At 56.1% G+C, this 11,141-nt stretch overlaps 6 protein-coding genes across 6 annotated transcripts; 3 read left to right on the plus strand and 3 right to left on the minus strand.

The window, feature by feature from the left end:
• Positions 1 to 115: 115 nt before the first annotated feature.
• On the minus strand, positions 116 to 687 carry N657DRAFT_652176 (methionine-R-sulfoxide reductase; the record flags this gene model as incomplete). Its single annotated transcript, XM_062794268.1, has 2 exons — positions 116 to 501; positions 561 to 687. The coding sequence occupies 2 exons, from the start codon at positions 685 to 687 to the stop codon at positions 116 to 118; spliced, it is 513 nt and encodes a 170-aa protein (XP_062652287.1).
• Positions 688 to 1,315: 628 nt separating this feature from the next.
• N657DRAFT_686039 (ArfGap-domain-containing protein) lies at positions 1,316 to 3,530 on the plus strand. Its single transcript, XM_062796812.1, has 2 exons — positions 1,316 to 1,707; positions 1,763 to 3,530. Exons 1-2 carry the CDS (start codon positions 1,590 to 1,592, stop codon positions 3,307 to 3,309), a joined length of 1,665 nt encoding a protein of 554 aa, XP_062652288.1. The 5' UTR covers positions 1,316 to 1,589; the 3' UTR covers positions 3,310 to 3,530.
• A 401-nt stretch (positions 3,531 to 3,931) lies between these two features.
• On the minus strand, positions 3,932 to 4,316 carry N657DRAFT_538093 (uncharacterized protein; the record flags this gene model as incomplete). The annotated part of the gene is made up of 2 exons (XM_062787796.1): positions 3,932 to 4,087; positions 4,182 to 4,316. Coding segments are annotated over 2 exons (291 nt in total), but the record flags the coding sequence as incomplete, so codon positions are not given.
• A 1,145-nt stretch (positions 4,317 to 5,461) lies between these two features.
• On the plus strand, positions 5,462 to 6,906 carry N657DRAFT_563455 (DUF500-domain-containing protein; the record flags this gene model as incomplete). Its single annotated transcript, XM_062788214.1, has 4 exons — positions 5,462 to 5,498; positions 5,584 to 5,687; positions 5,763 to 6,784; positions 6,843 to 6,906. The coding sequence occupies 4 exons, from the start codon at positions 5,462 to 5,464 to the stop codon at positions 6,904 to 6,906; spliced, it is 1,227 nt and encodes a 408-aa protein (XP_062652290.1).
• A 2,506-nt stretch (positions 6,907 to 9,412) lies between these two features.
• N657DRAFT_26641 (uncharacterized protein) lies at positions 9,413 to 10,865 on the minus strand. The gene is made up of 3 exons (XM_062786521.1): positions 10,584 to 10,865; positions 9,567 to 10,504; positions 9,413 to 9,505 (listed from the first exon to the last, which is right to left on the minus strand). Exons 2-3 carry the CDS (start codon positions 10,389 to 10,391, stop codon positions 9,494 to 9,496), a joined length of 837 nt encoding a protein of 278 aa, XP_062652291.1. The 5' UTR covers positions 10,392 to 10,504; positions 10,584 to 10,865; the 3' UTR covers positions 9,413 to 9,493.
• Positions 10,584 to 11,118, plus strand: N657DRAFT_26630 (uncharacterized protein). The gene has a single exon (XM_062786520.1). It carries the CDS (start codon positions 10,645 to 10,647, stop codon positions 10,972 to 10,974), a length of 330 nt encoding a protein of 109 aa, XP_062652292.1. The 5' UTR covers positions 10,584 to 10,644; the 3' UTR covers positions 10,975 to 11,118.
• The last annotated feature ends 23 nt before the right edge of the window (positions 11,119 to 11,141 follow it).

Here is an 11,141-nt window from a genome sequence, read left to right on the forward strand (position 1 = left end):
GATTCCCTCAATATTGTTCAGTGAAATCGTTTCTAATTCCGAAGCAGTGACTCATATATCCCAATCCAGTCTCTGGCCCCCATAACATTACTTAATATCTACTCCCCATCCTGTATCAGCCGGCTTTCCCCTCCCCTTCCCTCGCACCCCCTTCCTCCTCCTCCCTAAACGTCAAACTGACACTATTCACACAATGCCTCTCGTCCGTCGGCGTGGGGAACCCTTCCCCCTTGAAGACGTGGCCCAAGTGGCCGCCGCAGTTGGCGCACACAATCTCGGTGCGGAGCATGCCGTGCGAGCGGTCCTCGTGCCGCACCACGGCGCCCGGGATGCTGTCGAAGTAGGCTGGCCAGCCGCAGCCCGACGAGAACTTGTGCTGCGCCTTGTAGAGCGGGGCGCCGCATCCCGCGCATGCGTAGGTGCCCTGGGACGGGTAGTGCTTGTTGTATTTCCCGGAGGAGGGGGGTTCGGTGCCCTTTTCGCGGAGGATGCGGAATTGTTCTGTATCAGTGGTTAAAAATTGTGGATTTGTCGCTTGGTTAGGGGTAGCTTGCGCTTACCTGGGCTAAGGACGGCACGCCACTCGTCTGGGGTGCGCTGGTCGGGGAAAGATGTCATGGTATTTTTGTTGGTGTTGAAAGCGGATGAGGTACCGAAGAGGGTGCTGAAGATGGGGATTGTGGGCATGGACTTCAGAGTGTTTGATGTATTGAGCGGTTGCGGAGTAGCAGTTCGGAAGGCAGCAGTCGGCCGGGTGAGGGTGAGAAGGATGCGCAAGAGTCGCGAGTTCATGAAGGTGAATTTGGGGCTCATGGATGGGGCTTTTTAATAAGCGTAACTATGCTCAGGGCCTAGCTGAAGCACTGCATGAAGGACGTCGGCATGGGCAGTGACAAACCACGATTTGTAAACTCCCAGTCCGCCTCACAGGCTCGAGACAGTCCTATGATTTGGAATTGGTGCCTTGAAATGCGGTAATCGAGTGGCGTCACCAAGCCATGACTGAAAAATCTCGGCTTGTAAAGACCCCCAGACCATTGAAACAAGCAAGTCGGGTCCCTTGAGATAGTAAGTCCTGTACGGATTACTGTGTACTCCGTACGGTTAGGTCCTTGTATTGTACTCCGACAATGAGCGTGGGTTTTTTGCTTTGTCTGGGGTCTCAAGTTTAGGTGGAGATACTGTACATCTTGGGTAGGATACGGTACGGAGCACAGCCACTGTAACATTCAGTTTCCGCAATCCGCAGCCCATAGACGGCAACACTCGCCTGGACCCATGAAGTAAATCACTATCAACTCGTGGCGAATGAATACATACTGGCACTGCTTCATTATTGTTAGGACCATGTGTTGACCGGTAACTAGTCTGATACCTTCCAATGCCGCTTTATATACGGATTATGCAGATACCGCAGTTATGCTTGTATCCACCCGATTTTCCGGGGTAGGCACCACCTGTAACCCCGTTTTCCCGTCCCATCCATTATCGGCGAACCAACGTCGTGTGCCAACTGTCTCGAGGACGTGAAATCCCACATATTCCACTTGCCTTGTGCCTCCAACGCGACTGGCTAGAACACAACCGCCATGTCTCGACGACCTGCGAATCCCGCTGCGGAGCGCGCAGCGCAGAACCAGCAGACGATCAAGAATCTTCTCAAGTTAGAGCCCAACAAGGTGTGCGCCGACTGCAAGCGCAACAAGCGTAAGTCTCCCCGGCTGGCTCTAACGCCCGTAACACACTGCTGACGAATCTCCAGATCCGAGATGGGCGAGCTGGAACCTTGGCGTCTTCATTTGCATCCGTTGCTCGGGCATTCATCGCGGAATGGGCACCCACATCAGCCGAGTAAAGTCCGTCGACCTGGACGCCTGGACCGACGAGCAACTAAAGAGCATCCTGAGTTGGGGCAACGCGCGCGCAAACAAGTACTGGGAGGCGAAGTTGGCACCGGGCCATGTGCCGTCCGAAGCCAAGATTGAGAACTTTATCCGCACCAAGTATGAGCTGAAGAGATGGGTCATGGACGGGCCGATGCCCGATCCTGCCACACTCGATGCCGAGGGCGACGACGACGTACCACTGAGCGTTGTTAAGGAGAAGCAAAACGTGGAGCGCCGCGAGTCCGTCCGCAAAGCATCCGTCGGCCAATCGGCTGCCCCGCAAGCAGACCTTATCGGAGCAGACCCGGTCCCGGCACCTCCGAGGGCCACCTCTGCCGGACCAACAGCCATGCAAGTTCCTCCAAAGTCTGGCCCTGCTCCGCCCAAGGCCACCAGCACAAAGGACTCGCTTCTTGGGCTGGATTTTTTAGGCACCCAGCCTACCGCGCCTCCGCGGCCAGCGAGCACAACCGGCACACCGAGCGGCGGCCAGTCACGCCCTGATCTTAAACAGTCTATCCTTTCTCTATATGCAACGGCTCCCAGGCCTCAGCCTCAGCCGGTGACTCAGCAAGTCTCTCATACTCCCTCAGGGTCTTTTAGTGGCATGCCCTCCCCCACAGGCATGCAGCAGACACAGGGCTCAATGGGCGGGCTTAATGATGCCTTCAGCAGCCTAAGCTTCGCCAGTTCACCGTCCCCGAAACGAGACCCACCCGATGCCTTCTCCAGCCTCGGCGCTTTTACGTCATCCCGTCCTGCGCCTCAGTCGAGCGGTTCCGCCTTTTCAGCATTGAGCGGTGGCAGCTTCTTCGAATCCAAACCAGCAGCCTCGACTCACCAGCAAAAGCCATCCCTTGGAAATTCATCCGGCTGGGGATCCGTTGCCACACCCACAGCAGCGCACAAACCGGCCCCGGCACCCGCTTCATCTGCGCTCGGGGACTTGTTTGATTTCTCGGCACCTTCCCCGCCCGCCCCGGTTCCCCAGCCGGCGCTCGCTCCGACCTCTGTTGTGACCACCACCTCCTCCGTCTTCAACCTCTCCGCGAACCAGCCAAAACCTAGTCATCCTCCTGCAGCGACATCCACAACGATCTCTAACCCGCTTGGCTCACTGGGCGACGATGTCTGGGGCGGCAATGCCTGGGCGGCCCCCGACCCGGCGCCTAAGGCTGCGCCCGAGCCGCTGAAGCCAGTCTCCACGACGACAACAACAGCATCAACTGATATGGGATGGGCCTCGCTCGCCAGCAAGCCCATAGTCCCTGGGGCGTCGGGCGGGTTTGTGCCCAAGGTGGCGGCTGACGAGGAGTTTGGCGGGTGGACCAGCAGCACGACGGCGGCAGACACGAGCAGCGCGTCCAAGCCGGCGGCTGGGTTGCCAGGCAGTGAGGACTTGTTCTCTAACGTGTGGCAGTGAAGGGTGGGAAGCTGTACGTGGGGATTCCTCGAGAACCCAGGCTAGGAGTTCAGAGGCAGCGAAGCAAGCGGGTTCTACACGCAGGGAGCATAGCCGGGGTTAAGACAAAAGCGGGAGACGGGCTGTGCTTTTCGTACCCTTCTAGACGAGTTCAATGAGTAAAGAAAACGATAAAACTATTCGTAACATTCCTTCAAAAGCATGCAGGTGCATTGCACATGGTTAATTAAGCCCGCCAGTAAAAGAACCCAAACGCCGTGCTATGCTACCCTCGCTTGAACCCCTTCTTCCATGGGTATTACACCTCATCCATGCCCCACGCGTGCCCAAACAGACTGCGCAGATTGCGTCACAATCCCTGCCGCCCTGAGCTGTTTGATCTCAGTGCACCCAGCCCAATCCTAAACCTAGACCGTCGGTCCCTTCCCAAAGTACCCAGAGCCACATCCACGGGTTAGTGACTCCAATGAAGATGTGCTCAACTTTGCTCTGGCCAGGGCTGTCCCGGCCGAATTTGTTGTGCTCCAGCTAAACTGTCATCTGCTCTGACCTGCGTCTGATTTGCTGTTCGTCTTCATGCTTTCTTTTCGCCTGGCCTTTGCCAAAAAGCCTAAAAGAACCAAAACAACAACCGCCAAAGGTAGTACAGCACCAGCACGCTCCCGATAACGATGCCCGACAGCTTGAAGACGGCCACCTTGTTCCCCGCTGCCGCCATCCGGCCGAGTCGGCTCGCTGAGCCCTTGAGCTGTGTCGTCATCGAGGAGAATGTATCGGTCTGTTGCTCATGGTTAGGAGGCCTGTCACTATTCGGTTGCTCTTCTTTTCCTCGTCCCTAAGGTGGAAGCGGTGTGTGGAAAGGGGAACCGTACCGTCGACTCGATCACCTCGTGGGACCGGGCGGAATCGTAGATGTCGATGGTTACGCCACGGAGGGCGGATACCTTGGCGGATAATTCGTCCAGCCGAGCGTTGTTTTGGCGCTCGCGCTCATAGGCTTCTGACATTTCGGTGGTGTCTTGTCGTCGTCTGGCGGGTCTTTGGGGGGGTGAGGGAGGGTCGGGGGTTGATGGTGGCTTTGGTTGGCTTCGTTCACACGCAAAGCGCTTGGTAGATGACCTTCAGATCGCAGCGACGGAGGTACTTGAGATGCGGCTTTGCGCGTCTTTGTTGCCGACTAAATGATCACTGCCGTCGACGTCGCCAATCGGGATGTCTCGTAGGTCGGCCACTGAGATGGCTTCTTGCAACCGGTTAAAGTTTAGGGCCCAAACTACCACTGAAGCTGAAAACTAGATCGCGTCAGGATGGGGCGCTGGGCACTACTCGCGATGTTGTCACTTGGGAGGTTCGTGATGTGTTGTGTTCTTTGGTTGCGAGATGTGGCAAACAGCAATGGAATACCCCAGAGTCACACACACAAGGAGTTGGCGCGCGATCAGGGGCGCCGGCTTGGCGACGAACTGAGCCACACTGTGGCGCCTGTGTGGTGGGCCCATGATGTCAGGTTGGCGGGCGGGGCTCTCTTGGAGATTGTGGGGAAAGGTCATATCGAAGTTCGGGTCAGACTATGCCGGCGAGGCCGGCTGTTGAGGCTCAATGAGTGTAGATGTTTACCTACCTTCAGGGACTCGAGACAACACCAGATCCAGTGAGGTTTTAGCAAAGACTACGATAAAGGAGCAAAATACCCATGGTAATTCTTTGAACCGAATCGAGCCAAGACGGCGCAGCATGCCGCTTGAATGGCTTGGTACTTGTGCCTTCCAGGTTGTGAACGCTGCGGGGTTGTGGAAGCTTCCGCCTCTCCCGTCGAAGCGCCGTCATTCGGCCCTCACAGCCGACTCGACGCGCGGACTTTGCCATCGTACATCGCAAAGGCGGTGCTCTTTTTCCACTGATTAAATCTGGCGTCAGTCAGCTCCATCGGCGCGATTCTTAGTTATCACACGCCGGCCAGCAACAAACAAGCCGCCGACCAGCCGTGGAACCCCACCTTGTCCCTGATCCTTCGTGGCCCTTCCCTACCGCAGGAATCTCTTGCGACACCTGTCACCTTGCCATTGCCGAACCTTCGACCTTCGTGTTGTAGCTCTGCGCCAGGCATCCCCAGCTTCAGTTTGTCAACAGGTTCCCTCACAATCCCGCAACCATGGGCATCAACAACCCCCTTCCGTCGTCGATGGCGTGTAAGTTTGTCCCGCGGCTTCCGTCGCTGACTCTATTCTCGGCCGTGACACCATATCGTATTTCGTTGCTGACCCCGACCACCAGCGGAATGCAAGAAGTGCGGCAAGATCCTCTCCTCCTTCATCGACCCGCGACAAGCATTCGGTCCTGACAAGGTCATCCCGCCCTCTGTCCTGGCCAGAGCCAAGGTACGCACCCGCCTGTCGCCTCACTTTGCGCTTCGCGTGAAACCCCCGGTAGACTCTAACCCCGTGTTCTCACAGGGCCTCGCGATCCTCACAGTCATCAAAGCTGGCTTCCTCGGCTCAGCACGCTTCGGCAGCGGTCTCGTCGTAGCGCGACTCCCTGACGGCTCGTGGAGCGCCCCGTCAGCCATCGCGACCGGAGGCGCCGGCTTCGGCGGGCAGATCGGCTTCGAGCTGACCGACTTCGTCTTCATTCTCAACGACGCAAGCGCCGTCAAGACCTTCTCGCAGGCCGGCTCGCTGACCCTCGGCGGCAACGTGTCCATCGCAGCCGGGCCCGTGGGCCGCAACGCTGAGGCCGCCGGCGCCGCGTCGCTCCGGAGCGTGGCCGGCATCTTTGCCTACTCTAAGACCAAGGGCCTTTTTGCGGGCGTGTCCCTCGAAGGGTCGGCCATCATCGAGCGCAAAGATGCCAACGCACGGCTGTACGGCCGCCCCGTCTCGGCGAGGGAGTTGTTGAGTGGGGCCGAGCGGCCCCCGCCGCAAACACAACCGCTGCTGAGCATCCTCAACTCGCGCGTTTTTAGTGGCGTGTCCGCGGGGACGATGGACGACCGCATGTACAACGACATTCCCGTGTACGACGACCACCGGGACGAGGTAGTGTGGGGGAACAAGACTGGGTCCGGGTACCGGGAGGGCCAGCGTCGGGATGACGGGTACGGTGGCGGTCGGGGTGAGGATGGGCATGCGCACGACGAGTTTGGCCGGCCGAAGCGGTCGACTACGTGGCAGGACGACGTCTACGACGCGCAGCCGAGGTTTTCCGGGGTGTCGAGGTCGAATACGGTGCACGACTCATTCGGCAGTAGCAGGTCAGAAAGGGCAGAGGAGAACGGCGCTGCGACGACGGGCAAGAAGGTCGGACCTGGGCGGCCGCTGGCGCCCAAGCCGAACTACGCCAGCAAGGAGGCGCTGCTGAAGAAGAATGAGGCCATTGCGCTGTTTACCTTTGAGGGGGAACAGCCGGGCGATCTGAGTTTCAAGAAGGGCGATGTCATTACCGTACTGAAGAAGACGGATAGTGACAATGATTGGTGGTATGGTTTCGCATGCTGTATACCTGAGGTTGAAGAGGTTTGACTGACATTTCGACAGGACCGGTATGATTGGGACAAGGCACGGGATATTCCCGAGTAACTATGTCAAGATGAAGGAGTGATGCCGAGTTCTTGAACCGATGGCGGGAAACAGATAAGCTTGGCGGGATAACATTTGAGAGACGAGCGAAGGATTACTTCCAATGAGGCAGCCTGATGACCTTTCCGTGGTGGTGAGGTGGCCTTGGAAGACGGCACGGTTGGATGGCTCTAACACTGGTTTTCCCTTGACATTTACTTGATCTCACTGTTTGGCGATTGGCGAAAGGAGGCGTTCAAAGTCCGTTTATTTCTAGTTTCAAAGTCTCTTGAGTTTGTTGCAAGGGACGTAGCGACCGGGAAGATAGCGACTTTATCTTGATTCCCAAGTATCGAGCTGACTACTTGCCCTTGATACTTTGGTCTTGAGCTGCCGATAAAGGAGACTCCAACTCATCTCCTGCGAGTCGACGTCATCCAGGCCCAGACGTCTGGAACCGAGTCCCTGCAGCCGGCCAGGTCCCCCTCCTGGGAATGTCAACCGTCCGATCACTGTCGAGTCGTCCCTGCGGTCAAGCTTGATCATAATCAGCCTAGATCCTCTCACAGGGAAGGGAGCCCAGCGATATTGCTCAGCTGTTGCAGCTTAACGTTCAACCTTCATGAAGGTGTAAACGGAAAGAGGAGACAAAGGAGATAAGGAAAAAGGACAAAGAGAATAAAGCCGAGCAAAAAAACTCGCCACCCAGCCCTCGAAGGAGGTGGATGGCTACGAAATCCTGGAACCACGGGTGTCCGATGACGTGCCCCTTGGGGAGGGCGATTGGCGTTCGAACATCGCCGCGTTGAATTGTTGACCTGCCTCTCGGCACAGAGCACCTGACCCAGGGGGATGTTTGGTCCCCCCATCCCCTTCCAAGTAGGCCATTGACCTGGTTGGGAGAGACGTTGCTAAAGAGGCACGTGGGCCTCTTACATAGGTATAGGGCAAGTGGTTTGGAAGGTGCGTCGGTGCTTACGCGGCGGTTTGTTGGGATGAAGTTACCTCCCTCTTTGAGACGTTTGTACAACCCGCGGCAGAGCCCCCCGGGTGATGTGACATGATAGAAGAAGTGACATTATGCCAGGATAAATTTCAGACTCGGACTCAGCGTCTACGGATAGCAACTCAAGCTTGACCATGTGGCTGACTAGACGGAACCAGAAACCTGTTTACATCCTACAAAACCACAGACCGGATAAGGTACCTTACCCTGATATTCGTGATACCATTCTCACTCCCAATCCTGAGGTGTCCGAGACAGACAAGCCTCACACCATCCCTCGCGTACCGCACAGAAAACCTTTCCCCATGTGCTGCGCTCACAATATTTGTCTTTTTTCTCAGCCTCGCCGCACCTGAGGACTCCATCCCTGTGGAGGCAGCCACAGTCGTACTGGTACGTTTTGTATGAGCACATTTTGGTACTGCGCCTTACTGTGTGTATATGTGTCGAGGTTTCGTCGATGGTGGTGAAAGCAACCTTACCAAACTTGGAAGTTCAAGCAGCAGATGTCGTAAGCGTGATGGTTGATCTTTTCGACCCGTCTCCAGTTCAAAGTTCTAAAATATTGTCCGACTCGAGTCGAGGCTGGTGAGGAGAGCAGCGAGCAGACATGGTTTTTATATAGGGGTTATACAAACCCAATGATCAGGTTTGCTTGTGATATCGTAGGCATATGATATCTATGTCGAGTCTGTTCATGACAAAGACACTCGCAACAACTCCTTTGTCAGCTTTGAAGGCATTGTGCACATAAAGGTGTAAAACAACTCCTTCTGTTGTGGCCCTTGATTGGTGGGTTTCCGTTTTGGGAAGGGCTTGGCAACAGCGACTTACACAAGCACCCACCGAACAACGACTCTGGGGACGGTTCAGGCAAATTCTAATCGGTTGGAAGGATGGGAGTCTGTATACCGGGCGTCTCTTCTTGATGTATCACTCTCTGAGCGGCCCTTTTTCATGGGTGGGGCAAACGAGGGGAACGTCACAGAGAATGAGCGCTTCTTACGTTGGTGACACACAGAGCATGTAGGGTAAGAGAGAGACATGATTGAATGTAGATCGAAAACCTAAATCTGTCGTAAATTCTTCAGCCATCCTCAAGTGCAGCTGTGTTGTGTGGGGGAAGCCCAACTGTCGTGATCCGCCATCATCACACCGTAGTAGACTCCTGCCAAGGACATAAGGAAGTAGGTCGTCAGTCATAGCAGCGGCGTGCTCTGCAGTTCTTGAGAGCAGGTCGCGCTCCACTCCGTCTGAGATAGACAAGAGGGCAGGCGAGATAAACCGCCTGAAAAGGGAACAGAAAGGAGAACTCCTGGCTCTTCAAGGATTGGCTGTGCAAACCGAACCCAAGAAATCCAAGAAAGACAAGAAAACCTGACAGACCCCAGGGGATTTCTCTGCCACAAACACATCCAACGATGGCACGGTTCCTGTTGTTGTCAAGTCCAGAAGAGCACATTCGGAGGCTCTCCAACTATCGTCGGCGAGGCCGACTAGCCAACCAGTCACGGACAGGCCTTGTGCAGTGAGTGCGACGAAGGCGTCCACTGATCGATTTGTGGAACAAAGGAAACACACCCTGACTGGGTTCAGCAACCCCGCCGGATCCTGCAGCTATCCATCATTGCTGTTCCTGCCAAGGGTTAGCGTTGAACACGACATGGCGGCTCCTATTGCTTGGTTCAACGGCTTACCTCTAGGTGAAAGGAGGGATCAGCGGTCAACCAGCTGTTGTTGACCCACTCACGAATATCTTCCATTGTACGAATAGAGACTTCCGACAAAGGCAAGGGTGGCATAAAGGGGGTTGTGGGGGGAAGAGCCGGCAGGGCAAGATTCGTGCCAGGAGAATTCGCGAAGAATTGATCCATCTCTTCTGGCATGTTCTCCGTGGGAACCCACATTTGGGGAACATCCAGCACAGTGACTCGAAACGTAGTGGTACTGCCTGCGGCCGCTTGTCCGTGACGTGTGTGCGGGACCAAGAGCGGCCAGCCGTCTCCGAAACAGCGGTCTAAAAATGGTTTGCCCAAGATGATGCTGACGCCCAGACTGCCTAGCTCGTGGGCCTCAAAGACCGGAAGAAAGAGAATCAAGGGCAGGAAGGGCAGTCCGTGGAGATATACCCAGATCCGGACGCCCCGAGTGCAAGTGACGCGGCCGCGGGGCGTCCAAAAGCGGCGGGCTGGAAAGGGAACGATGTCATGGCCCAAACCCTCCGCTAACTGGGCTGGGATTCCACTCTGGGTCCAGTCGGAGCTGAGAAGAGCATTCGGAAGTCTCGTCCAGTCGCCGAATGGCATCAGAAAGCTGACGTCCATCACCCTCTCGTAGGGCCGGAGGGCGTCGGCGCTCAGGTTAAGAGGATGTGGTTCATGGGCTCGTCGGGCAAGCCCCCGGCGTCTTAACTGGGTCGAAGGCGTTGAGACAAGGGCCTGAAGGTGGTTGGGCGCCGGATTGCCAACGCTCCGTCCGTCTCCGGATCCTGGAGGAACTTCTGCAGTCGAACCATCGTCCATCTCTTGGTTCAGACGGAGATGGTTGGGCCCTAATCGAGCACAGTATGGTGTCGTTCTCCTTCCTTCTCTTTGGCCTCGAGGGGCTTTTTGTTTCGTTGCCGGTCTTGATCGGGCTGGTATAGAGGTTAGCAGATGAACAATGGCAACACCCAAGTTGATCGGATTTGTCATTCAAGGGCCTTGTTGACGCACCTTAGAAACCATTCATAGGCGGGCGCCCCCAGCAGGCGTTTTATAACTACCGCTCGTCGTTATGCTTACTGTGTCAAGTGCTGTCGTGAAGGACGGTATGATCTTATCCTCGGGGCCCGCGATGGAAGAAGCAATGCTACTTGTCATGACCGCCGGAACTCCTGTAACACTTGTGGATGGATACGGTACCCTGATTTGGTGTCTTGAGAGTTCTGTGAGAGTGCGGTCCAAGTTCTGTTCCCGTCCCGGGATAAAGTCCGCGGCGAGTGCTCGCGACCGGCACGCGGGGAACGCAAGCGACTGTCTGAGCAGCCAGAAGTCCTGGGCCCAGTGCGTTGGGTCAATGACAACGGGGTTACGGAGAAGGGATTCGCATCTTAACGTTATTTGATGGCCAGACCGGACCGGGGTCCGTCTGTAATGCACGAATGAGCGAGGTGAAGAGAGAACTGCGGAGGAGGGAGGAGACCACAAGGCGTCAACAAGGCAACTACTCTGATCTGCTTGGCCGTGACTTTTTGCGGGTCTTGAGGTGAGCTCGGCTTAGTAAATGGTTCG

The sequence above is a fragment of the Parathielavia appendiculata genome, assembly GCF_033297405.1.
Source record: "Parathielavia appendiculata strain CBS 731.68 unplaced genomic scaffold N657scaffold_1, whole genome shotgun sequence".
In the NCBI taxonomy this organism is placed as follows: domain Eukaryota; kingdom Fungi; phylum Ascomycota; class Sordariomycetes; order Sordariales; family Chaetomiaceae; genus Parathielavia; species Parathielavia appendiculata.

Bases quoted from the DNA above. Each gene is read 5' to 3' on its own strand.
- N657DRAFT_26630 (XM_062786520.1), top strand. From the start codon at position 10,645: ATGCTTACTGTGTCAAGTGCTGTCGTGAAGGACGGTATGATCTTATCC.
- N657DRAFT_26641 (XM_062786521.1), bottom strand. From the start codon at position 10,391: ATGGACGATGGTTCGACTGCAGAAGTTCCTCCAGGATCCGGAGACGGA.
- N657DRAFT_686039 (XM_062796812.1), top strand. From the start codon at position 1,590: ATGTCTCGACGACCTGCGAATCCCGCTGCGGAGCGCGCAGCGCAGAAC. The intron at 1,708-1,762 runs GTAAGTCTCCCC...ACGAATCTCCAG, and splicing joins CGACTGCAAGCGCAACAAGC to ATCCGAGATGGGCGAGCTGG.